Genomic DNA, 26,210 nt, shown 5'->3' with positions numbered 1-26,210 from the left:
GTTCAACATGTAAATTATTTATCAGATTTTCAACTTTAAGTCTATGAGAAAATTAAGGAAAAGGCCCTCTCTATTGTCCAAAGCCTCAAACTACTTTCAAGCCCAGTCCGAAATCCAAATTTATTCCATTTATAGTATATCAAATTGACAAAAGGAGAAAATCCTCACATTTTAGAAGCCGGTAAGAGAAAATGTTTGGCTATGTTACTTAGTAAATCAACAGCTTTGGGAATGGATATTCTGTGCATTGATTAATCAAATAATTATTTCAGTTCTATACTTTGTTCCATCCTTGTAAAGCATTATTCAGGCTCCTATTCCCTCTTCAGAGAAATCTTTCTTCCCAGGGTTGTAGTGCTTTGGTCTGCTTTGTCGACATCCTTTTTGCGTTACAGTGATGAGCGGGCTGTGCAGCTTCTAGCAGCCTCCAGCATTGGTAGCAGAAGCGTCTCTCCACATCTCCTTTTAACTTCTGATCCAGCGTGTCACCACTTTTAACTTATAAGTGGATATCATACTCTTTCATCAGAGAAGTTGCTTTAAAGCTGCTCTCTGCGCTGCTCGCTTATCAGGCCAGTCCGGGAGGTCAGTCAGATTGTAGGCTGTCGTCTGCCTTGGCTCATCAGCCTGCTGCTGCTAGAATAGGAATGAAACATCATCCCTCAACTGGATTAACTATCCTCCATCTCCTGGTTACATGCATTGACGCATCTCTTTTTGAAATGTGTCTTTCTTTCAAGGATGTTAAATCAAAATACTCAAATAATCTCAATTTCTTCTCTAAGGGGATTTACCGGGGGGAGAAAAAAAGTGAATGTTGACCCTTACCTTGTGTTAAAAAAGAAATAGCTTTATATCACACAGGCTCTCCAGTATACAAAGCAGATGTTAGGTAGCTGTCATATTGGAAAGGGGACAGAGTGTTCCTGCTGTAACAAATGAGGTGTCTTTGATCTACAGGAGTGTTTGGTCTAACATTTACAGAAAGCAGCGTTTGACTAAGACCAGAGCTGCACTGATGCAACTCTGGCTGCCAGTGGTTGCAGCAAGCCAGGCTCAAAGCTCCCTTGATCTATGATCAAGATCAGTAATGGAGCAACGCAGAAACACAGTTTGTGTTGTTTTGGTCTCAGCATTTTAACTTATTTTACAAAAAGTGCACCCGTAGCTGACTTTAGCGCGGCAGCAGAATGACAAATTGCTAAAGCCGAAACTGGGATGGCTTTCTCAAAAGTATCTTAGTGGTAAGACAGTCGTCAGTGTTCCAGTGTAAGCTTCTGTAATGGCCAAAAAATCTTCCTAAAGTCTGAACACACAGGCAGGAGTCACATCTCTGCAACGAGCAACACCATTAACGAACAACCAAGTCCCTTAAATATCCTTTTACTACATATGGTTTTTCACAGACTTTACTCTCTATTAACTATTACTAACTATATAACCATTCCACATAGAGTAATTTAGAATGAACGTGTTATACACACAAAACACAAACTAAATGAGTAGTGGAAGGACATGTTTAGCTTGAAAGGCTACTTAAGCATGCTAACAGGCAAACCTTTACTTATCGTTACTTTAGCTACCTTAGCGTCAAGGCTGCAGGGGTAGTGATCCCATGACTTTGCATCTAGTTCTATTATCAGATTTTATTTTGTCCAATACTTGGTGTTTGACAAAATACTTGCAAAACTACTGTTGTTCCCCCAGCCTCATCTGTACTCTGTATTTAGTGCTAATAAGCAATTGTTAGCATGCAAACCCCGAGAGGATGAACAAGGTAAACATAATACCTGCACATCAGAACGTCATTGAGATTATGTAAGCATGCTGACTTTAGTCTATAGCACCTCTCTGTGCAGCCTCCTTGTTCAAACTGAGTGATATAGTCTTGCATTGCCAGACCTTCCTCCACAGTGCTCCGGTCCCATCCAGGATGGGAGGAAAATGTGCTCTGGTTTATTGGCATTTCTTTAAACCAATCACAATCGCCATGGTCCGCGTTTGGTGCCGGACTGGGCAACGGTGCCGCTGCAAAACAGCATTGGGAAACACAATCTGTCCAATCTGAGTTTTCTAAGATTGGACTAGCTAGCTGTCTGAATTTACTCTACAGAGATCTGAGGAGCAGTTAACCACAGTCCTCATAAATCCAATTTAAAATTGATACACATGTAAAGCGGAAGGTAACTGGACATCTCAAAACAGACATCTGAAAAGAATGACATCCAGCGGAATTTCCTGCAGAACAAGAGCAACTCCAGAAGTGGAACACCCTGGATATAGACAAGTAGTGAAATAGCAAGGCCAGGCACTGTAATAATACTTATAGTTAGTTGCGGTTGTTAGTTCTCTGGGTTTTGTATTTGTACTGCTTGCGTTCCGAGTGCACCGTCACTGGCTGTTCAGTCTAATTGAAAAGAGAGGAAGAATTACTGCGACAAAGCAATGGGACGAGCACATGCATGCACATAACCAGCCATATAAATACAATCGCTAATTTTTATTGTTTGCAGCCCAGGTGTTCAGCAGAATAACAATGTGGGTCTCAGCTTCCTCTCTGCTCCTCCTTTCTCCGCGTCACCTGTAAGTGCTTCTAAATCATGGTTCCTGGTGAGAGTCGAAGTCCTGTGACTGGTCAGCGTGAGTAGCTTGCGGGTTGAGTAATGCTTCAGGCAGAGGCCCCTCCAACCTCCCATGTTGAATAAGCTAAAATAAGCTGCTCACACACCTTCACTTTCTCATATTCATTATTATTGAGAGCTTGCAAACTCTCTAAGGATTCATACCACTGTTGCTTCAAGGTGAATTTTTATCAGACTATAATGGTAATTGATTCAACTCTGTTCTGTTCTTTTTTATGGATGCATTCAGTCAGAGAGACTTTTGTCAATATGAAAGCCACTGCATGTCTTTTAGGTTAACGTGTACATTGTTTAAGGATAATTTGTTTGTTACATCGCATTCCCGTCTGGACCAATTATTTGAAAAACAATGCTTCACACTTCACATACTTACCATATTTGCATCAGGGAACCTGAAACTTAGAGCAAAATCATTATTGCAGAGTAATGCTTGACAAAAAAACAAATAGAAGCAAAAATAAAGGTAAAACATTAGCTTGAGCTGCAAAAACGCACAAAAGTTACCTTAAAGCCATCTTAATGTGTGACACAGTCATCCTTGCTGCTCTTTGAGATACCTTGGTAAGCAGCTCCTCATCAGCAAAAACAGCAGTTTGTCTTCTGATTTAAGGAAAGTAAAAAGGCAGCAACACCAGTGACAACATTTCGGATTAAAAGTGAAGAATGCATCCAAACACTTTGCAGGTTTCCCACTGAAGGCATGTGCTACATCTCAACAAAAGCATGAAAGCTAATGAGGGTTTGTAGAAGAGCAAGCTGACGGGAAGGACAGTTTGTCTTCACCACAGTCTGTGGTCTTTGCTTTGTCTCATAGCTCACACAAACTACAGCATCTCAAAATGTTAAAATTAAGACGTTTTTTTCAAAACATTGTAAATAGGCGGTGTTGCAATGTGGATGCAAAATAATTTCTTTTTCGGAATAATGTTGCGTACACAGTAAATGATAAACAAAATAATATTAAAGATGTTCTGGAGTTTTTCACCAAAAAAAGGCATAAACTACTCTGTTTTGAATCATATCCACTCCTCCATCATTGAAATATCAATGACCTTTGACCATCTTTTAATCTAAAAGATTAACAACAAGACACAATATGTCTCCTTCTCTACTGCAAAGCCATTGTCTGTGTATGTTGCACTGGAGGTTTCAAGTAACACAAGTTGCATATTGGCCAGCAATTGGCCTCCAAACTAGTTTTGATGTCACAAAATTAGGCTCAGATTAAAAGTGAGCACACTTCTAGTGACAAACTCTGCACACACGTCATTCAGCAGTAAAGCTGAAATATCCAAATGATGTAACAAAACAATGTTTGAGTGGAATGGGACTTTTAAAGTCACACTCAACTCTGGTAACCATGTGTGTTAGGTAGGGTTGTAGTCAAGACCGTCTAAACCGAGACCAAGTCATCTCCAAGACCAGAGAGTATCGAGACATACTGTAGTCAAGACCAAGACCAGACCAGTCCCTGACAGCCAGAGCTTCTGTCTCTTACTGTCTCATTTTCTTGGGAGTGCACCGTAACAAATTTCTAATTAGAAATGACTCAAGTTGTTGTTTGCGTTTAAAACAGACGTTTGACATCCAATCACAGTAACACATAAAATAAGACAACGCAGAGACAATTTTGAGATATCCCTGCAGTTGTGGGCTTGAGTGGTCTCTTTATCCAAGGCCGGGTAAAAATGTGGTTGATTCTGAGACGAGACCGAGACCTTTTTAAAAGGGGTCTTGAGACGGGTCTTGAGACCAAGACCGATCTTGAGTACTACCACACTGGCGTTAGGTTTCCAGCGGACTCCAATAATGACCACCACAGACAAAAAGTAACAATACTTTTTAAACTCTCAAACTACTACTGCAGCACAATCCTTCTTCTATGGTCATTAAGTTTTAAGCTGTGATTGTCTCTCTACAATACGTTTTTAAGTGCGCTGGCTCTGAGGGAGCTTCAGATCTTTGAAGTAACTCTTAGCCAAGTCTTTTAGGTGGTGTATCACTTTAAGGCCAATAATCCCAGCCCTCCCACCCCCTACAAGTGCAACATCAACTGATTTTCAAAGTTGACCCTCAACTGTTTTAGAGTAATTAAAGCCTTTCCAGAAAACCATTAATGATTTACTCACCATAGTTCCTTATACATTATGTATGCTTCTTGCAGCGATTACAACCTTGAGAGCATGAAGTCATCCGCTTGAACGGATTCCACATCATAAACAACCTTTCATACGGATACAATATCAGAGTGACAAAAAAGTACCTTCAGTCCACGGGTTCCCATAACAAAATCATTCATATTGCAGCAGCACTCTTTGCCTTTCCTTAACCGCAACAGAGCTGATGGCGTCTGAAAAGTGGATTTGTGAAAATGAGCTTCTCTACAGGCCTTGGCCTTCAAAGTCAATGTAGCGCCATTACACCTCTGTAGGATTTGATAAAGCCCACCGGACTCATGTTCAGGCTTTAAGCTAGATAAAAGCTTTTAGTGATCCAACAGCAACTTTCTAATGAGGACATGATCCTGATTTTCATTCCAGCCCCTGACATTTAGCCTCGACTAGCACGAGTCGGTTCCCCATATATCCTCTGTTCCTCTTAATAGATCTGATAGTCAAATTTAGGAAAAGTGCACATGAAACAAATGCAGCAGTAAAAAAATAATTAAGCTACTAGTACTAAAAAAAGAGAATGTCTCTGCAATAATTCTGTAGTATGAACACAGAGGAGATGTGATTACACCTGTGATTCAGTAGGGAAAAGGTCTGGGCCTAATAAAAAAAAAAACTGGGAAATTAGATCATATTTAACGAGAAGTTGTGTTGGTTACGATACACGGATAAAGCGCATCTCTCCCTGATGGGGGGTCTGACGGCCTCTGACCTCTCTCACATCGTGTCCATTTTACTGCTGATCAAAGCTGACCAGTGTCGTCTGGCGCAGGGACAGTTTGCTGTAATGTAGCCAGACGTTTCCTCTGATTAGACCTGAGTGTGTCTGACAGCCATGAAGTGGGTTATAAAAGCCTGTCTCAGCAAACTCATTTACTGCATGCAGTTCATCTCAATGAGTCAGACTCCTTTTATATGTCAAATGTGATATTCTGAGCAGTTTTTTCTCTCTCGATGCCTACCATTTGTTTTTATATTTCTGGATATATTTTGGGGTATTTTAGGAGATTCTTTTAAAATCTTAGGCCCATATTCCGTGTGTAATAAGTATAGAATATCCACACAGCCACCTACAGGTCTTTTGGGAGTGAGTCAGAAATGTATGACTTCTGACCACACAACAACAAATGGAATAATTCAACCACTACACACATGATACACAAGCATGCATGCACAACGTAACATTGCGTAATTTACGTAACAAACTTACTTATTTTAACCCAAACTATGATATTTTGCTAAACCTAACCAAGTAGTGTTATTATTTGTCACTAGATTAAGTTAGTAGTAACGTTATTTTTGACCAAACAGCTTATTGTTGATATTGCGGCAATATTTCAGGGTTGACAATTGGTCAGCCCTATGAGATTTTTGATAAATAATCATCAGTAATGTAGCTATTATGACTAAGTGGGTTAATGGCAAATAAAAGGTAATCTAGCCTTGTGTCAAATTGCGATATCCAAAATTTAAGACCATATCTAGCCTAATTATGATTTAATAACAATACAATATCGATATATTGCCAAGCTCAACCCTAACACAAATGAAGTATTAAATGTTGGCCTAGCCGACTTCTCATAATGAAAGATGAGGTGGCGATCATGCAGAAAATCTCCTATTTCTAGAGTTTGACCTCATGCTGCCGTCATTTGCTAGTTCAGTAGCGTTACAGCACACCTCAGTGTGATTGATTCACGTTCCAGTCATGTAGAAGGTAGGGTTGCATGTGCATGTGTGGCCGAGGTCATCTCATGAACCTCCTCAGCTATTCCTCAAAGTCTCCTCTGACGCGGTGCGGCCATCCATCGGCTTTTTGCTGAGCAGGCAAAATGGTTCTACCGATGTATAGCGTGTAACGTGCTGGTGTGACGACTGACATGAAATATTGTGTTGTCACAGACAAATCTACTGCACTGTGTGTGTGTGTATATGTACAATCATTCGTAAACATCAAAACATGAATATTGACATCACATTAATATCACAATACAATATGTTTATATCAATGTTGTAAACGTTGTGATGTTGATGTATACGAAGATATGGAAAATATACATAGGAACCACAATTACGTGTTTTAGTTAATCCACCAGATGTTAAAAATCAACAGTTTAATCTTTAGGTTTTGTAAAAAAGTGTGAAGATATCTGGGAAATGTTTTTATGTTTAAGACCAAAAAATTGGGGTAAATAAGTCAAAACTTGATATAAAGAAATTAAATTGAAATCGATATTGAAAGTTGGCAGCTGACAAGTCAGAGTCCTGAGCCAGTAATGTAGATGGTAAATAAAAAAGTGATACAAATTCTCTCCATTAATTATGGCATAGTAAGCATGTATTTGCCCCCCCTCCTCCCCCATAGAAACACCTGAATCAACTGCATTGAACTGAAACCACACTGCTGTGGCCATAAAATCATTGTAGGTTTAGACATCATTGTTAATTAAGTTGGTTCCTCTCCACAACATAATCTTCAGTTATTTATACTTTTTACTATTTTTTTTTTTTTAATTTTTTATCTGGTACATGATGATACAGGCATCTGAATCTCATTTTCACATTCAATAACAACTTTTAAGTTGTTTTTTTAATTTTTTAGTATTACTTGGCAGCGCTCTGTTCAAATTGGACCGGCGCCAGAATAAGAAAGCTCTGTAGCACCCAGGCGTAAGAAGTCATCATTTGGCAGCTGTCTGGGATGGGAAGAAATGTTGTAAAAAAAATAAAAAGCCTCTGTAGTTCACGGGGGGATAAGCAGGCAAGAGTCCCAGAGAATTAGCAAACATCATAGCTCAAAAGAACGTGTTGTTGAAAGCTGTCAAAAGCTGTTAAACTTTTTCAGTTTTGTGAGACTGCGGGCCAGATCGTCTGTCTTTACGGGAAAAATTAACATCGCAGGATTTAGTTTTTAATGTGTGAAAGTGACTCCTCTCTGCTAACAAGAAACCTGTTTCGCTGTAACCCTGACAGTGCTCCTTGGCAGTGCTGGCCTGTAGCATGTGGAGCCAAGTGTGTGTGTGCGTGCACGTGCGCCTTGCCCCGGTGACGGCACGGCGCTGACTTGCTAACGAGGGTCCTGCTGGACGTGATGAGGCTGAAGTGGTGTGAAGTGGAATGCCATTGTGCGGTGATGAAACACACGTGGGCACACTCGCCTCTCCAGCGTGTGCCACAACAGTCACATGTGCATGAACTGATTACACACACAAAGTGAGTCAGAGAGCATCATGTGCACTGAGGACGGTCACGGCATCCACAGAGTCGGAAGGTTGTTTCAGGGTCTGTTGCTTCACTGCGGTACAGGAGCTGGCAGGTGAACAGGACTATAACTTCATTTTCTCAAGATTTCTTTTTTTTAGTTACCCTGGTAACTGCTAACTCTGCACAAGTGCACAGTAGCTGGCCAGCTCCTCGAGCCGGGCTGTGGGAGAGCTTGGAGAGTTGAAGGGACTGAGGGTGAGGAGGACGGTTGCAGTGGGAGCTAAGCCACTGTTCTTGCTGGCAGCAGAACTGTATTAGCAGGCCTTGTTTTACTGCAGTGTTCACTTTCTAAGCTCGGGCAGAAGTGAGACATCCTTTTTTTTATTGTTATTTGGCGGAAAACCTCCAATCATCACATGCCTCCTTCTGTATCTACTGCCTCCAAAGCGTTTGTTCTTTTTCTCCTTCCCTCCCCTTTGGCTGGCCCTTCTCCATCCCCTTATCTATCCCCTCCATCTTCATTCTCTTTTCCCTCCGTTCCTGTCTTTTCTCCCCTCCATCTTTCCTCCTTCCTTTTACCCTTTCTTCTACCCTCATCTACCTTTTTTCCTCCTTTCTCTCCCTCTGTCTTTCCTTTCATGCTCTTTTCTTTTTTCTCCCTCTTTTCTTTTGTCTCCCTCTGTTCCTTTCCCCTTGATCAGTGTCTCCCACTTGCCTCCCGACCAGCGGCAGCTCCCCCGCTTTTGTTCGTCCATCACGTTTCCTGACATAGAGGACAAGGACGCTTTAGGGAATCCAAGTCGCTATACAATAGTGTGGCTTACTATAACGAACTGGATCCTGGCAGTAGTATAGAAAATGCACTTTAATGAGAGCTGTGATATTGTAACATATGATGGTGTTAAACCAGCTTAACGCCAGCCTGTCATCCTCATTATTATGGCCTGTGATCTCTGGGTATTTATTAATGAGCAGATAATTCTCTTACAGATCTCTCCGACTTTGATGTCCAGGTATGACAACTCCTTTTAAGCAGCAGAGATTTTACATCTGAAGCCTCAGTGGGACACGAGTTAAAATGAAAAGTTCACTTCTTATCATATTCATATGCTGTAGTATCAGATCTTTTTGAGCCAGATGTTTCTTCTCAGTCCATGATGCATTTTTAACCACTCTGCAGAATTCTGTCTCTTCATCATCACTAATAGCCAGCTCGGGTGTATTGTTTGTGAAGGCCTTTTTGGGAGATGAAAGTCCTTCCCCCCCCCCCCCCCCCCCCCCCCCCCCCCCCCCCCCCCCAAGCTGTGCTCTGGGGTTTGTGTGGAAACATCAAAAGCGCTTCAATTATTTTGTTTCTCCCATAATGTAGAATGAATTAGCATACTCATCATGTGTTCACGATTTATATGTAGGATATAATGGATGCTGTATGATGATAATTTAGAGTCTGTGCCTGCGCTGATGCTGTGTTGCTTACAGCTTTGTTTGTCTTTTGTTCAAACAAAAGGTTATTAACTGTTTAATGAGCAACTTTCGCTGACTGAAAAATCATAAACTTGTGCACCAAATCATATTTTGACAAAGGGGTTCTTATACCAGAGTCTGTATTAGAGCAATTTGAAGCCAAGGAGGAGGTTCAGCTGAGATGGCTTTATAATACTAAGAAATTCTTCAACAAGACTTAGCGGGGATTCAAACTGAAACAGCCCTGTGGTAAAGCAGAGCAGAGGGCTGCATTGGTGGGGGTGTCTTATTTAAGGTACCAGAGAGACAATTAAATCTAATCCAGGGAGACCAATTGGAGTAACAGATTCATTTTAGAGAAGTATTAAGGCTTATTTGACATTGCACAACGGTTTGTAATGCTCACACACAGGATCTGGAAAGTTATCATGGCAACAAGTATTGTATCTTACATTGAGACAAGTGTAAGGTAAATATAGTGTTTGCATTACAAAGTTAGCTACCAGGAATGTGCACATGCTTGTATTTGATTGGCCAATGCAGCCCTGCAGGAAGACACCTTTGATAAAAGTATCGAAGTTCAGTAGCCAGTCTGAATGCTTATGTTTAGCAGGTATAACGTTCACCACGCAGGGCAGAAATGCCAAACTAGGTGTGAGCTTGTTCAGAAACAGTAGCCCAATTCCAAAATAAGCCCTGAGGACCAAGGACTAAAGACGATGTACAGTAATTGATCTCAGGTGCCAAATGAGTGTGTGTGTGAGGACACATGGGCTCAGATATGGGATTGGGACTGTGAGCCTGTGAGTCCGGACTTTGGAATTGGGCAAGTGTGTTCTTTACAGAGTTTGTCCACCAAGAGCCCAGAATTTTTATTTATTACAATGTAAGATGTTATGCTCATTGTGTATCTTTGTCGCATTTTAAAATAAAAAACTAATCTAAGGGATTTGTATAAAGATGCTTTCTTTATGGAAGGTATTCATTTAAAAATATGCCAATATATAGCCTAATTATTGAAATGTTCAACTCTCATTTATTAATATCCGCATGAGCCTCACAAATCCAGTGCTGGTCAGGCTATATAATTCACCCAGTAGCTGTTGAGATATTTTAGTCTGAACTAAGTTGTGGACCACCTGACCAAAGGCCAACGTTGGTCTCCATAGATCTTTGCTGCTAGAATGGTAAAACAATATCTTCTTAATGTACACATGGACACCTGGCTGTTGTTTTAAAGACAGAACTTACCCTTAAAATCAAAAGACTCCACTTGGATAGAGATCTGTTTGTTATTTATTTGTAGGATGTACTGCTTACATTTTTGATGTACTGTATGATGTACTGTACTGTATATTTTATTTGTGCTCTTTCTCCTTCATCTGTCTTGTCACTGAAGCCAGTTTTATGAGTTTCCCAGAACAATTGTCAACAGATCTTCAGAGAAGAACCTTTGTGCTTTATGTTGCTTGAGCAAGATCAGTTGCAATATGTCAAACATATAACAGATTTTACGGTAAAGTAAAAGTGATGCTGTGGTTGTGGTATACTCTACCATTCCTTGTGATATTGAAAAACAAAAAGCCACTGAAAAGAGAGTTGTGTTTTGCACCAGCAAGAAGCTGGGGCTGCATCTCTGTGGCTGGAACTCAAGTAGAAATTGATGTTCCTGCCTGTGCTTTCATGCAGCTCTCCCTGTGTGATTGGTGAGAAGTGTTGTAAATTGGTGAGTCTTGAAAGAAGCCCTGACATTTTCTGTTGCTTCACCTCATTCATCACTCTAAATTTACTGGGGATTTTAAATCTAAATGTTAGCGTTCTTACGTGCTGAGTGGGCATTGCAGCAGTCCTGGAAAGAAACATCAGGTCATCTCTTTAAGAAAAGGAAAAGCATGTGGTGTACTTACAAATGGCAGAAATACTTTAAAAGCAGAATGAAGTGCTTGGAGTATAGTGCTGAAGGGATTCAGCACTTCCATAAAGATGTTGCACTTATAAGAGATTCTGCAAATAATTGTAAAAAAATTGAAGCAGCAAACATTGAGATATCCTGACTTTGATTAGCCAAGCTCTTCAGACAAGGGACAGTCCTGCATTTTCCCCATAATGCAACTCAATAGCATCTTTACTTAGATGCTACCTTCCAGATAAATGGTTTTAAAATGGTTTCCCACAGTTTGTGATACAAACTTCATCAAAATATTTGTAGTCTCCAAGCACAGGCCCAGATAACTTTGATAACTTCAATAGGGTATGACATCACACAACTGTTTCCATAGACTAAATAGTACTAAATTGAACTTGTGTAAAAAGTTTAAAATTGACAGAGTGCCCCTTTAAACAGTTATTTGATGGAGAGAAAATGAATCATTTTAAGTAATTTATTAAGCAACAAAGCCAATTATTCTTCGAGCTTCTGAAATGTGAGGATTTTGCTGTTTTTCTCTGTTTTTATATAACTTTATATTGAATAGGACTATAAGTGCACAACAAACAATCGCCTTTTGTCACAATTTTTGGACAGTTGATAAATTCAATTTAAATGAGTAAAGCTGTGGTGGGCCTTATATTTGTGGCGTTGTGGCAAAGATTCCATACCAACCTTTCAGCTTAATTCAAATTTAAGACGTCTGAACAGAAAACTAGACTGCTTTACCTCTGCTTGGCTCTGTTTCCAGTCTTTGGAAAATCCAGCCTTTGACAGAAGACCTGGCCAATCACCGGTCATTTTAGAGAAAGAGAGAGTGTTCCTATTGGCTGTCTTAGCATTCAGAGAGAGAGGGCAGAGGGTGAGCAGCAGGAAGAGGTCTCTCCCTATTTGAAAGTCTTGCATATTTCGCAGCTTTAAATTGAAAAAATAAATATTTTTCTGTTCTGTAAATGCAGAAATGTCAGAGGTCTGCCAGTTCTCCTGCAGAGACCATAGATTAGCTAGCTTTAAATACCTCTCAGACAGCATTGAGCCATATGATGCTGAACCTGTTACTGGTCCTATCTCTTTCTGTTATTAAATGGGAAAATGCTGCACCATGTTTTAATAAGCTCAACACAGCCACCGGGGGAAACTGATGAGGCTTGTATATTATAAGGATATACTGTATTCTAGAGCTTGATCTAGCCGCTTCTCATCTGCCCGTTGCAACCACAAGAAGGAAGAGCATTAACTACTAAGGTGATGTGGGGCCTGAATCAACGACGCATATATTTGCTCTCTGTCAAAGTGCTGAGCGTTGTGTGAGAGCAGAAAGAGGTCCAGTAAGTGACACAGTGGAAAATGTGAAGAGTGGCTCAGTGAGACAGTGTTGGTGAGGAGCCAGAATAGACGGTGGAGAGCGAGGGGAAAGCTAACGTCAGCAGTAGATGAGAGGGCCGCTGTTCTCAGGGAAAGGAATAGTAAGAACATTCACAAACAGGCAACCCCCCTTCTCATCTTCCTCTCACTACTCCCAGCCCCAGGGACGGCTTCCATGACAACAAAACCTTTTCTTAGTGTTTCTGTGACAACAAAGCCTGATTCCCATGCATTTTGCAGCAGCTGTTGAGGTATTACGTGTGGTAACCCATCAGGTACACTCCACGTAGACACTTTCCATTAAGACTCTTTCCATCACACTGTCCTGTGTGACCACAGAGGTGTTGGTGTGAGAGGAACACGCACATCAATAACCTCAGTGACAGAATTAGATTTAGGATTTACTGCTCTTTGTGTGGAGTGAAGCGTTTCCACTCTCTAGATGAGTTATGCAGCTAGAGAGAAGTGGATTTGGTACTTCAATGTTATTGTCATAGTTTCCCTCTTATTTTCATATCATTTTTTTGATTATTTAAATGTGGCGTACAAGAGTAGATAATTATATCTATATAACACAAACGTCAAAAGACGTTATTTTTAACTTAGTAAGTCTGGAGTTCTGCTTTGAAATTAAATGACATATTCAGGCCAGACTTTATATCTTTAAAAAAAAATATGTGCATTAATTGCATTAACAGTTGTTGTATAAGCTTTCACCATAATGAACTACAAAGCATCAGTTTGCCAACCTGCTATCTTTCCCTCCACCACGCCTCTGAGGGCAGTCAAGGATGTTGCCATGTAATGGTCCATGTCCTTCCTTTTTCAAAAGTGTGCTTCAACCAAGCCTTCCTTTTATAAATAAATAAAATTATTAAGGAGGGAGACGGCCTAGCATGGCGAACAGACTGCAGGAAGTTTTACCTCCAGTTAAGATCACCCTGAATTCACCGTGGCCCTGTGTGACAGTTGGGTTAGAGTCCCACTGCAAGGCCAGACGTGACTCTACATCACACAGCTACAGCTCACCCATGGGGAAGCAGGCTGATGTTGGGCAAAGACAGCTGAAGGACATGGTGGAAGAGAGGACAAGGGAAGTGAGGAGAGGGAAGGGCAGTAAAGATGGCTGCCAAGGCACACAGGGTCAGACAGGAAGTGGCCACTTTGGCTTAGTTTCCTGCTAGGAAGAACATAAAGGGTCACAGGGAGAACATCAACAACTCAGGCCCAGCTTTTTGGCAGAGGCAGGTTTCTATACTCCAGTAAATTACTGCACAATGGGAGGCAGTGTGTTGAATTTCAGGGTGTATGTTTGGTATACAACTTCCCAAATGAGGCCCCAGGACTCCTGTGTTGCTTTGGCCTCTGCTCTTTCCCCCCCCAGGTCCCTGATCAGTAGCCTGTACAGTCCCTGCATACGAATACAAATATTTAAAGAATAATTCTCCGTTGTTTGAACTTGGGTCTTCTTTTTATAGTTGTGTCCATCATTTCAGTTGGTAACAATAGGGCTGTACTTATAACATATTGAGATATGGGAATGTAGCAATGTTTCTAAAAGGAAGACAAACATGGGGCAAGAAACAAGACAATTGTGTGGTTAGCCAAACATCTTTAGAAGAGAATACAAAGGTGCAAAGTAACATTATCACCAAAACCGCTCATTATAAACATGCAGCAAAGTTAGGTAATAAAAAAGTTGGCTTCTCAGTTCAACTTTAAAGGAGTAGTTAGTTAGTACTACGAATCAAGATCAACATGCCCTGGATTTCTTTCAGTTACCCGGCTCCACTAACCCTAACTACCGTCATGACACAGCTTATGCTGGATCACGGTTGTTACTACTAGTTCAATCAACCCAGGGTTTCCCAATCAAGAGTGCGCAAGTTCACATAAGAGGTGGTGTTTGCACAGTATGACCAATCACAAACATCTAGCAGAGCTGCATATTTTAAATAAGAAGAGCAAACTTTAATTATAATAAATAGGAAGAAGACAGACACGATTTTAAAGGCAAAACACAATACAGAGCCCGGCAACAAGTGATCCACCGTCATGATACAGAAAACCCTGAGTTGAACCTGATGTTACCTTGTTAACGCCAAATCTTGTTTGGTAGTTCAGGCCTCAGGCTCACACACGGCAACAACAACAATCTGTGCCAACCTGCACCACGAAACCTGCACAAACAGTCTTCCAGCGTTCCAGCCAATAACCGACAAAAAGAAGTTGAGGGTGGGGGTTGGGGGGTTAGTGCACGGAAGGGAGGTGAGGAGCGAGCTAGGCTCCTTTTGTTTGAAAATACTTACTGAATGTCAACAAGAAGTAACGTCACCTTGGGCTGGGCGTTATGGAGAAAATCAGATATCACGATATTCTTGAACAAATACCTCAATGTCCATATTGCGACGATAATGTATGGTTGACTATTGGTGCTTTAACAAAATTTTATTTACAAAATGAGAATTTTGATAAAGATTCTCCAGAAATGATTTCATGACTTAGTGGGTGATGGTAAATAATAGAACAGCTAGAACCGTCTGGTAAGTTCAGAAAATTACATCAATTTACCGTATTGTAGCCTGTAAAACCAGGTAAAGACAACACTTACCATATTACAATATATCTAAAATCTAACACAATATCTAGTCTCTTATCGCAATATCAATACAACATTGATATATTGCCGTCACCTAAAATGGCTTAGAGCACTTTTAACATAAAGACTGGAAAGAAGCCAAAACAGCTAGCTTGGCTAACAGACTTAGTAAACTGACTTATAAGAATTAGGGCGGCACGACTAATCGATTTGAAATTGAAATCCCGATTTATAAGAATGTGATTAGCTAATGGTGAAGGCCGCGATTATTCAAATGTGTAACATTTGGTCAAACATTATTTTTTCCTCTTTTAATTATTATACACTGTATATTATTTAAAGTTTTTTATATGATAAATGCTAGAATAATGTCACATATCACTTATTGCTGGAAATTCATGTAAAGCTGTAGAGCAGTTATGGTGTCATGTTATAATGTTCCAATGACATGTTTTATCTGTTACATAGTTTATATTGAACTTTAGCTAAACTTTTAAAAGAAATGAATACAAATCGAATCATAGTTGCAATATCTGGCAGAATATACGCAATTAGATTTTTTCCTTAAATCGTTCAGCCCTAATTAACATGTTATATCGCATTTGTTTTTTATTGGTACACAGACATAAATGTAAGAATGACATCGTGCAGATTAAACAAGAGACATTACTTTCCAGAAATGTCAAACCTTCCCTTTAACTTACTGCTTAATATGCTCAATGAAATTCCCAGTTTGTGGTCTGCATGTATAACATTCAAGTTACAGAACTAAAGATCAGATTTTCTTAAACATCAATATTTGTCAATATTAAAAAAAATTGAGAAACCTATTAAAATCTTCTTTTTTTAATGTGCAACAGATTTTAATACAGTATTTTTATCCAGATGGTTAGAGGAATGTTTGAGCAGTAAGTACTGGTAAACCCTGTGGGTTTTTCAAAATTCAACTGGTATTTATTTTTTGGAAAATCAGGTGCTTGGCTCTGTGACTCAAATGTAATGGTAATACAAGAGAGTCCCAAACTGTGGCTTGGTCTGTGAATGCTGAGAAACGAGGCTGTCCTCGCCTCACTTTAACTACAGTGGAGAAATGTGACTGCCAAACACCCATCCCTCCGAACCCACTGAACTGTTTATAGAAAATCTGTCAGCTGAGCACATTTCAAGCATCAGGCTCCATTGGAGCTCTCATGAACAATTACAAATACTAATAGGCTTTTAAAGAGAGCTACTGTTTATCCTTCTTTCTCACCAAAGTTGAGATGTTCGAAGTGATTCCTGGCCATAACACATCTCCACATGTTTAAACAATAATTAAGCTTGCGTTAAACCTACCACTGACCAAGACTGTGTAGAGCTGTGCCACGTATATTGATTGTGGCCAGAAACACGCAGTGGTAAAAGGTTCCAACGTATTGGTAGCCTTTAATCCTTAATTGGGGGACGGCAAGAAATCAAGCAAGCATGCCTTAAGCGGACACAGACGCAACTGGCAGAAAAAGTTTTGCATGGCTGAACTGAGTGGAGACGTGAGAGACACAGGCAGCTGGCTCACTGAGCAGTCATCAGTGCGTGCGTGCGTGCGATTCTCAGCAGCTCCAAATGAAATTAGCCGTCAAGCTGAGTCCTTCAGCAGCAGTCTGCAGCAACAACTCAAGGTCGGGCTTGCTCATTCTGCTGATGCATTTTATTCTCCAGAGCTAGCACCAGGCTACCGGATAAGGGGTTACTGCTGCCCACCAACCCCTCTACTCATTCCCACGTCCAGTCATCCTCTGCACACACTCCCATCCCTCCATTATCACCCTGGTACTCCCTGGCCGGGGAGGGTGCATTTACCCGTTAAATTAGGTGGGGAAAGGAGGGGGTGGCGGTCTCTGTTGGAGTGCCTGGATACCGTTGCCGACATGCAGCAGGGGAGATGGATAGGCTAAGGTGTCTGATTTCCCATGTGACTACAGTAATTTTGTTATAATGGAGGTGGAAACCAAGTGGCCATCAGCAGAGGTACAGAGGTACAATGCCACTGGCTATGCGTCCTACTCCTTCCTGTCGCCATAAGGAACTGTAGACTTACCCAGCAGGGGATTGTGGGTGTGAGGACTGTGTTCCTGAAAGGCCATGCATGCAGTTTAATACACAGTCAGAGTTTCTTGACAGGAGGGATTTTACTAGCGTTCACACCGATACTCTTCACAATTTGTTTGTATTTTTACCCACTGAATTAATGTTGCAGTTTGCAACCACGTTCCCCCAGGCAGGTAGAGAAGTGTTCCACCTCATCTTTATCAGTTGGGCGGGTTGCTGTCTCAACACTTGTTAGCTCACTTGATGTGCTTTAAACCAAAGCAGCTTCACAACTGAATCTTGTCGCCAGTTTATGTCACTATTTATGTTTTGTTTCTCTTCGTTATCATTAACACAATTAATAATTTAATTTATTTCTTGTCAAATGAATGGCATGTTCGCTTTAATGTGATGAAATGGTAAAGAGCAAGCAATGTTCTGCTTCTCATTTGCTACCAATGTACAAATCAATTAATTCAAATCAATTAAAGTTGCTGTAGATAAGATTGTGAAGATCCAGGATTTAGCCAAAGAATTTGAACATCAACAACTTCTTAGTCCCTCCCCCCCTTTCTGCGAAAGCCCAAACTGTCTCCTAAGCCCCTCCCCTCATGAGGGAGAATGAATATGTGTGCCTGAGCAGTCATTGACACACAGTTCAACCCCAACCCACCCCCACCCCCGCCCTGATTGGTAGATTTCTGGTAGGAGTGGTGGATTTTTGCAAATCGCACAGCCAGATTTTTTCTTTTTTTTTAAGTTTTTCATTACTTTGTGGTATCCTGGACTTAACATGTTTTGTTTACCTTGTTTCAAGCCATTGTAGCGTGGTATAGAAAGCTTGCAGGAATACTCTGATTTGTGTCAGTTCTCATTAATATTCAATGAGCTAAGCTCCTTGACTCTGATTGGATAACAGTTAGCCAATGAGAGCCTGGCTATCAGTATCCTTTATCCAGCCCACCTGGGTGAGCTCATGAATAGTAATTGGCCTGATTTCTCCACTTATTTCTTTTCAGTAGCTAGAGCTGACAGAGGAGGTAGAAGGTCAATTTTCACATCCACGACATAACACAAACACATTTGGACCTAATATATTTCAAAAATGGTTTTGTGCGGCTGGGCACCTTTAAATAACATGCTTCATGTGGTACTACTCAAATATGGGATCAGTTTCAGCAAACATGACAGAAAGTTAGTTTAAATTGTAAGTCTTACCTACTGCATATTTAAAGGGGAACACAAACGATTTTAGACATGAAGTTCATTTAGCTATCTCAGCTTAGCTTGAGACTTGTCTTTAGAGTTAAGCGCAAATACAGCCAGGACTTGTGGTATTTGAAAGATTTGGAAAGGGGAGGAAAGATGCTATCCATTCCTATTAAAATGTAGGAGTTCTTAGAGCTTGACCCACATTAAAGACTAAACGTCCATGCCTTGTTTGCATCTGTCTCTTGCAAGTCCACCAACTTTATGGAAGTGACATACTGCAGTACATTCTTCACTCCTTTGCGTGTCCTGCCTACATAGACATGCACTGTACATCTACATTTGTTTGTTATTGTCCTCATGCCCGCTCTCTCTCTTCTGACCTTTCATTTTAGGCACCATGAGACCAGTCCAGAGGAACTTCTACGAGCCATCGTCTGCCCCAGGGAAAGGTGTGGTGTGGGAGTGGGAGAACGATAGCGGCTCGTGGACGCCATATGACATGGAGATCTGTGTGACCATCCAGAACGCCTACGAGAAGCAGCACCCCTGGCTCGACCTGACCTCTCTAGGCTTCTGCTACCTCATCGACTTCAACAGCATGTGTCAGACCAACAGGCAGAGCCAGCGCAAGCGGCGCCTGCGAAGACGCATGGACCTGGCATACCCGCTCATCATGGGTTCCATCCCCAAGTCCCAGTCGTGGCCTGTGGGAGCCAGCTCCGGCCAGCCTTGCTCCTGCCAGCAGTGCATCCTGGTCAACAGCACGCGGGCCGCCTCCAATGCTATTCTGGCGTCCCAGCGGCGTAAGCTCTACGGTGGGACAGCAGGAAACCCGGGCGCTACAGGAACTCTCGCTGTAGTACGGCAGAGCAATACCTTTGCTGGAACCTCCCTCTGGTCTCCCACATCCGCCTCCTCCCGCCCCAACAATATTAACATAAGTATGGGAGGTGGGCAAGCCAAAGCTGAACAGGTGCAGTTGCCAATGTCCACTGCCAATTTCCCCTGTTCCCCCTTGATGCCATCTCTTTCATCTACAAATGGCCACCATGCTCTCACCATCAGCGGACAAAACAACCTGAACAGGCCAGGCACACAGCGCATTTCCATGGGCACTGCCAGAGGAGCCATCCCACCAGGGTAATGGTGTTTTATAAACACAATCATTCATTCCCCTTGTTTTCTCATTCATTCCCCTTGTTTTCTAATTTGGATTTTCTGGAGTCTGCAGTAGCCTGTAAGTTGATATTGAGTGGGCATAATGCTCGGATTCAGTTGAATTTACAGATCAGCTGAGGCAATGGGTGGATATAAAAAGCAAAGAGACAATCTCTGTTTCTGCTTGTCTGCTTCACAAAGTCTATATGTGTCATGGTGTATTGTACTCTGTCTTTTGCTATGCCTCTCTCTTGGCTGATTTGTGACTACTCTCGTTAACTTGCTGATCAATGGATCTGCGGGAAAAAAAGCCATGGGTCCAGCTGATTTTACTGAGGAAGAACCTCTTCTCTTTCATATTGTATGTGTGCCTGCCATGGTTACTGCTCCATAATGAGCTTATGTTAGCCCCAATAGGCGTATAATTTGTTGCTATCACTCTACGCTGTGGTAGTTGTGTTATGGGATGTGAACAAATATGACATTGATTGTGGAATGTGTGTGTGTGTGTGTGTGTGTGTGTGTGTGAAACCACTGCTCTGGTTTAGCTGTGGAAACCTATTAGCAATGGAGGCAGAGCTCTACTAGGGAAAAATGAATAATGGATCAACAAAAAATGGGAGCTTCAGCTGAGCGCTCTGACCTCACAGCGATTCAGCGAAAGGAGCCAAGGAAAAGAAGTGTGTCTCGCATTGTACCCGATACTTCAGTCCCCTATCCTGCTTTCTTTTACTAAAATAAACCTTCTCCTGATCTAATTTTATTCCATTTTGTTCTCACCGCTCATGGGGAGAGACACAATTACAGCATGTTTGAATAATACCGTCCTTCACCCAGGCACAAATGCTTTCACTTTCTGTGGCCTAATTCTGTGTCACCGAAAGGAAGCGTATAGTTTTTTTTTTTTGCTCATCATAGCAGGCCGTGACCTTGTTTCATACAGCGAGCAGGTGGGAAATGATATCTGTGAAAAGGCATATGTGATGGGACATGGGACAACCTGTTCAGGTACATTTCGTCTGTATTTTCAGAAATCCGTGATAGCTCAGGTGAGCGCGGAGTAATGGATTACATCGTTTTGATTTTAACAATTCTGACTCCAATTCCGATTCTTCCTTTTGATAGCGATTCTTATCAGATCTCTATTTCGATTCTTTAAGGGGTGGAGTTGAATTGAAATTTGATTCAGTGGCGTTGTACAGGGTTTTTCAACGTTCAAGGTTTTTTTCAAAAAAAATAAAACCACACTTTAGAGCGCCGCCTACTGTGCTCCACACCTGCAACATAACAAGTGCCTGGAAGTACGGCGGCCGCCCCGGAAACCAAAACTTGAATTTGGAACTAATCGGTTTTGAAACAATTCTAATGTAGAAACGATTTCATTGGTATTGAAATTGAAATTTGAAATGACTCCAAGTTGGAACCGGTTCTTGGTGCCCAATCCTAATGACGTGTGACTTTTTCACCTCACGGCACAAAAGGTTTTTGCAGAGAAGGAGAGGGCGAGAGCAAGAAAAGGGAAGAGACGGGGTGAGGTAGAGTGCGTCGGTTCCCAGGCGAGTGGCTCGACATACAGGATGAGTGTGGTTGACATACACACGGCAGGACATGAGAGCTCTCACAATCTCACACACACACAGACACACACACACACACACACAAATGTGAACACTGTTGTGCATTCCTGCAAGTGTGCATTCAGACAGATAACAAAGGAACCCACACATAATGTAAACATCAGATCTGTTTTTCACACACCCACACCCTAATGTAACTGGCACCGGGTGCGAGGAAGGTATCTGGCACGCTTGGTGAGTTTATGTTGCTGCTTAAATACGCAAACAACCCTACTATCTGGTTATAAGTCTCCTATATCCATATATACATTTACATTTCATCTGTGCACAAGCTAACACAGTATGTATTTTTATGACCCGTGTATCATTGAAGATGATGCAGTCCAAATATTGATCTATCTATTGTCTGAACTGGTTGTGAGCTATAAAAGGGTTGGGGGCTGTGTTGCTTCATGCACCCACCTTGCATGCACAAATATTAGAAGTGGCACCATCTGCTGGATTGTGTAAACAGTGATGAGTTTATCTCATTCCTGAGTTTTATACAGCCCTCTATATCACCACCTGCCTTTACATGCTACCTGCTAAACCGTCAACTAAAGCCCTGAGGTGAGTGACTCAAGGTCATGTATAGTAACGACTGATGCACGCTGATTAGATTTGTTTAAAGGGATTGAGGTCGCACAGTCTTCACACTGTTGCATGTGTCTTACTTATTCTTGACTTGTCTGCTAAATATTAAAAAAGTAGAGCTGCAACACAAGATTTTTTTCATTATAGAAAAGCAGCAAATGGTCACATTTTAGAAGCTAAAACATTTGATGATAAGTATATGGCAATACAACATGTGTTTGCATTGTATTATCTTTTTGAAAGATAAAGAAACACATTTTGAGGTGGAATGAACGCAGAAAGAATGTCACATGATCTCCGGGGATTTTTCTTATGTTTTTTTCCCAGCCAAACCACTTCCTCCTTTGCACTTTCTTCACGCACATTTAACCAGGTTTTTACAAAAGGAATGTGTGTGTGTGTGTGTGTGTGTGTGTGTCTTCATCTGTCTGCCTGTATGTCTGTATGTTTGTTTACAGGCTCCACTTTGCTTATGTTAAGACTACTCGTCTGAGTGTTTTTGGCCTGGGGGATGTGTGCCGAGTGCAGAGATCATTATCCGTCAGTGGGCTGCTGCACCGCTCTGCTCTGGCACTCATCCCATGATCAACATTAATATTGAAATGAATGAATAATTCATGAGAGCTCATCTGTACCAATGCGATGATGCAATTTGGGATTTCTTGATGCCAATATTGCTTATTAGTGCATTGTAAAGTGCATTACACATGTTGTAACCCCCCCACTCAGTGCAGCAGGGGGCAGGGCTTGCCTCTGCCTCCCGCTACTCACATCAATATGCAATTAAGCACTCTTGGATTTCTCTCACTCCAACCCCACTTTCACTGTCTTTATGGTGCATAATAAACAGATGATGAGATATTAGTCCTTAGCACTTTCTTAACTAAGCCTAATGTGGTCTTTCTATTTGGGGAATCACATTGCTCTCAGGCTGATTAAGTCCTCAAGGAAGGCTGGAGATTCCCCCCAGGAAAGGACAAACGCAACTGAGCAGAAGACAGAAGAGGGACAGCGACCCGGTGACCTCAACTGACAGGGGCCATATTTTAATCTGGTGTTAATGGGTTAGGTATGTAGGGGCAGGATTTTAATAGCATCGGTTTTAGGTCAGAAATTGCAGCTTTAGACGTGAAAAATACCTTCATTGGAAATGGTAATTCCTCAACAGCAAACTAACGAAGCGGGAGCGAAGAAGTGAAATCCGGTCATGAGGAAGAGAAAATTAGAGTTGGCTGGGCAGAAGAAATGTAAAGGTGACGAGGTTCAGTCCGATTGGCTGAATGTGCCTTGTCAAAGCTGAAGTGCTGGAACAGCTGTGTTATGGTGGAGAGGCAAAAAAATATCTGCTCTTGCTCTTATCTACACTGATGATGTGGTATAATTGCTCGTAAGATGTGAGCATGAGCCAACAAACGTAGCCTGTTGTTCAGGATCATTGGAGACTCTCTGAGTCTGCACTTACTTTTTTTTGTTTTAGCCTAGATCAGAGATTGGTGATGAGGGTGTTTTTAGACAAATGTGATGTGAGAGAGGGAGGGGAAGAAGGAGCAAAAAGTAAGAATTAAAGCCAGATTTAGCCTTTGAAATCATCCAGTATTAAGGGTTGTAAGCAGAGTGTGAGGAGATGGCATGTGTCATAAACCCCGGCGCTCCAGGCACAGCCAGGGCAGACAGGGTCAGTGCCTCCAGAGGGGCACATTTCTAAAAAATAATAATAATAATAAAAAAAGGTTGGGTTGCAGCTGCACACAGGCTACAGGTTAACTGGCTGGTAAAGTGTGCAGCCTTGGATAACAACAGTCTCTGCAGTGCACAGATAGGTAATCTCACGCTTTACAGAAATAATGAAGTACGGCGTGTGTTAACGTGTTTCTGTTATACTATCAGATAATGCTCATCTGGAGCTGCTGGTGATTGCTTTTTTGGCAGCTGTGCAATCCCACAGTGTGCAGCTGTTTGCATCAACATTGCATATTTATCATGCAATACACTCTCTGGCTGTTCTTTGAAATCTTTGCCTGATTTGGAAAGCAATAAAAATGAGAAGCATTCCTAGTTAATGTTACTAGTACAGTGCCCTTTTAAAATGTGTCTGTCTGGAATGGACCGATGGCTTGGCCTGCGGTATTGCTGCTTGAAGCTTACTCCAGAACCTTTGTACCCATTACAGAAGGACCCCAAAGCACCTAGCAACCACACTGTATAGCCTACTACTGAATTGTGTGTGTGTGTCTGTGTGTGTGTGTGTGTGTGTGTGTGTGTGTGTGTGTGTGTGTGTGTGTGGGCCAGGTTTAACTACATTTGTGGGGACCAAAAACTGTGACTACAGTATACTTATGGGGACCTGACAGCTTTGTGGGGACAAAATGCTGGTCTCCATAACGTTAAAGGGCTGTTTGAGGAATAAGACTTGGTTTTAGGAGTAGGGTTAGAGTTAGGTTATGGTTAGGGCTAGGGTTAGGGTGAGGGTTAAGGTTAGGCATTTAGGTTTGATGGTTAAGGTTAGGTTAAGGGGCTAGGGAATGCATTATGTCAATGACTGGTCCCCACAAAGATAGCCAGACACGAGTGTGCGTGTGTGTGTGTGTGTGTGTGTGTGTGTGTGTGTGTGTGTGTGTGTGTGTGTGTGTGTGTGTGTGTGTGTGTGAGGATGCACATAACTTTGCACAAGCCTGCGAGTGAAACGATACACATTGTGGCTGACTTCACATTGTTACGAGGACAGCAATGTAAAAAAGTGGTGGGATGAAGATTTACAAATAGATTCATCTGCATTCTACTCAAAATTGAATGTACTGACAACACTGTGTCCATGATAATGTTTCTTTCTTTTAATACATTTTCATCTTAAAATGATAAATTAGTTTGGTTATGCTTATATGACCAATGAAGACTTCCTATCTCGCTGAATGCTCCACTATGTTCACTAGAGAGTCGCTAACTCTGTCTGTCTGCTTCAGGTGCCCGCCAGGTAGTGAACCGAGTGTTCATCCGAGCTTCTTAGAACATTTTCATTTGAAAAGCAGAAAACCAAAGACACAGTTCTTGTTGGAAACATGGACTTCACTAATTTACAGAAAGATTCGTAAGAAGCTATAATAAATTATACGAAATTCCACAGTAGCTTCTGGATGCTCGAGGTGCAAGACATGACCAGGTGTAAATTAGGGCTGCTTGATTATGGATAAAAAATATTTTTTTGTCAATATTGAAATCCCGGTTATTTAACACATTACTCCTTGACCTTCGGACAGATGTTGCATTTATTGAACTTCAAAAATCAGCAACAACGGAATTTGCTCTCCGCTTTTGCTCACCAAATGCTTCTCTTCCTCTGCCAAATTCACTCACGCTGATTTTTTAATACAAATCCTACAAACGGAACCTCGCTGATTATTGGCTGAGTGGGTTTAGCCTTCGGGAGGGGTGAAAGTGCACGTGTCATTCAGAACACGAAACAAAATAAGAGTTTACTTGCAAATGTAATGTGGAAAACAATTGTTTTTCTCGATTACATTGTTTTTGTGATCGTTAGAAGCCGTAATCGTGATCGGAATTCAATTAATTGCAAATGAGGGCCTTCTATCTTGAAGCTGAGATTTGACATGATGTTCTTTTGCTGTGTCACATGTAACTCACATCTGGTGAGATTTTCTTGTTGCTTCTTTTTTAATGAAAACAACATTTCTATCCAGTGACTTAACTTTAACTTTGTTGTTGCTTGAGTTAGCTTGTTGTCATGACACTGAGGGAAGGAAACTTGTTCCCGAGCTGTGCTGCTCTGTGGCCCCTGCTGTGGGATGCTGGTTGAATTGAGGATCTGGCCCTCTGTAAGAGACTCACTGGCTTGCTTGCTCATATTAATGCCTCAAGTGCTTTTGTCCGCTCTGCTCCACAGATCAGGAAGAGTGCACCAGTCAACTGTCTTTGTGTCTGTGTTCGCTGTGAACTCCAGCCTTTCCAAATGTCATCCTGAATCAAGCTCTGCTGCAGTGCTTTGTACATGAGTCAAGCTGTCTCATCCCATCGCAGTTGTCTCTGTCTCTGTGGTGAAGCACATGTGGCATTTTAACTTGAGTGTTTTTTTGTGGCATGCAGACCAGAACGAGCTGCTGTTCTCACTTTTCTCAGTTGTGGCGTAGCAGTCGGTGGTGCACGATCAGGACCATTTACTGTACTATTTTAGAGATC

The 26,210-nt window shown here is 41.6% G+C and overlaps 1 protein-coding gene across 3 annotated transcripts in view; it reads left to right on the top strand.

Annotated features, from left to right (window-relative positions):
- dtx1 (deltex 1, E3 ubiquitin ligase) overlaps positions 1-26,210 on the top strand; it is a 49,427-nt gene that overhangs the window by 10,968 nt on the left and 12,249 nt on the right. For all 3 annotated transcript variants that reach the window (XR_004656677.1, XM_034872029.1, XM_034872028.1), the window contains exon 3: positions 19,044-19,791. Coding sequence is in view for 2 of the 3 variants with exons in the window: in XM_034872029.1 (XP_034727920.1) it covers positions 19,044-19,791 (748 nt within the window). In the remaining variant the exon portion in view is untranslated. The remainder of the gene's footprint in view (positions 1-19,043; positions 19,792-26,210) is intronic.

The sequence above is a fragment of the Etheostoma cragini genome, chromosome 5 (genome assembly GCF_013103735.1).
Source record: "Etheostoma cragini isolate CJK2018 chromosome 5, CSU_Ecrag_1.0, whole genome shotgun sequence".
Classification (NCBI taxonomy): Eukaryota; Metazoa; Chordata; class Actinopteri; order Perciformes; family Percidae; genus Etheostoma; species Etheostoma cragini.
This window is presented reverse-complemented; position numbering and strand designations above follow the sequence as displayed.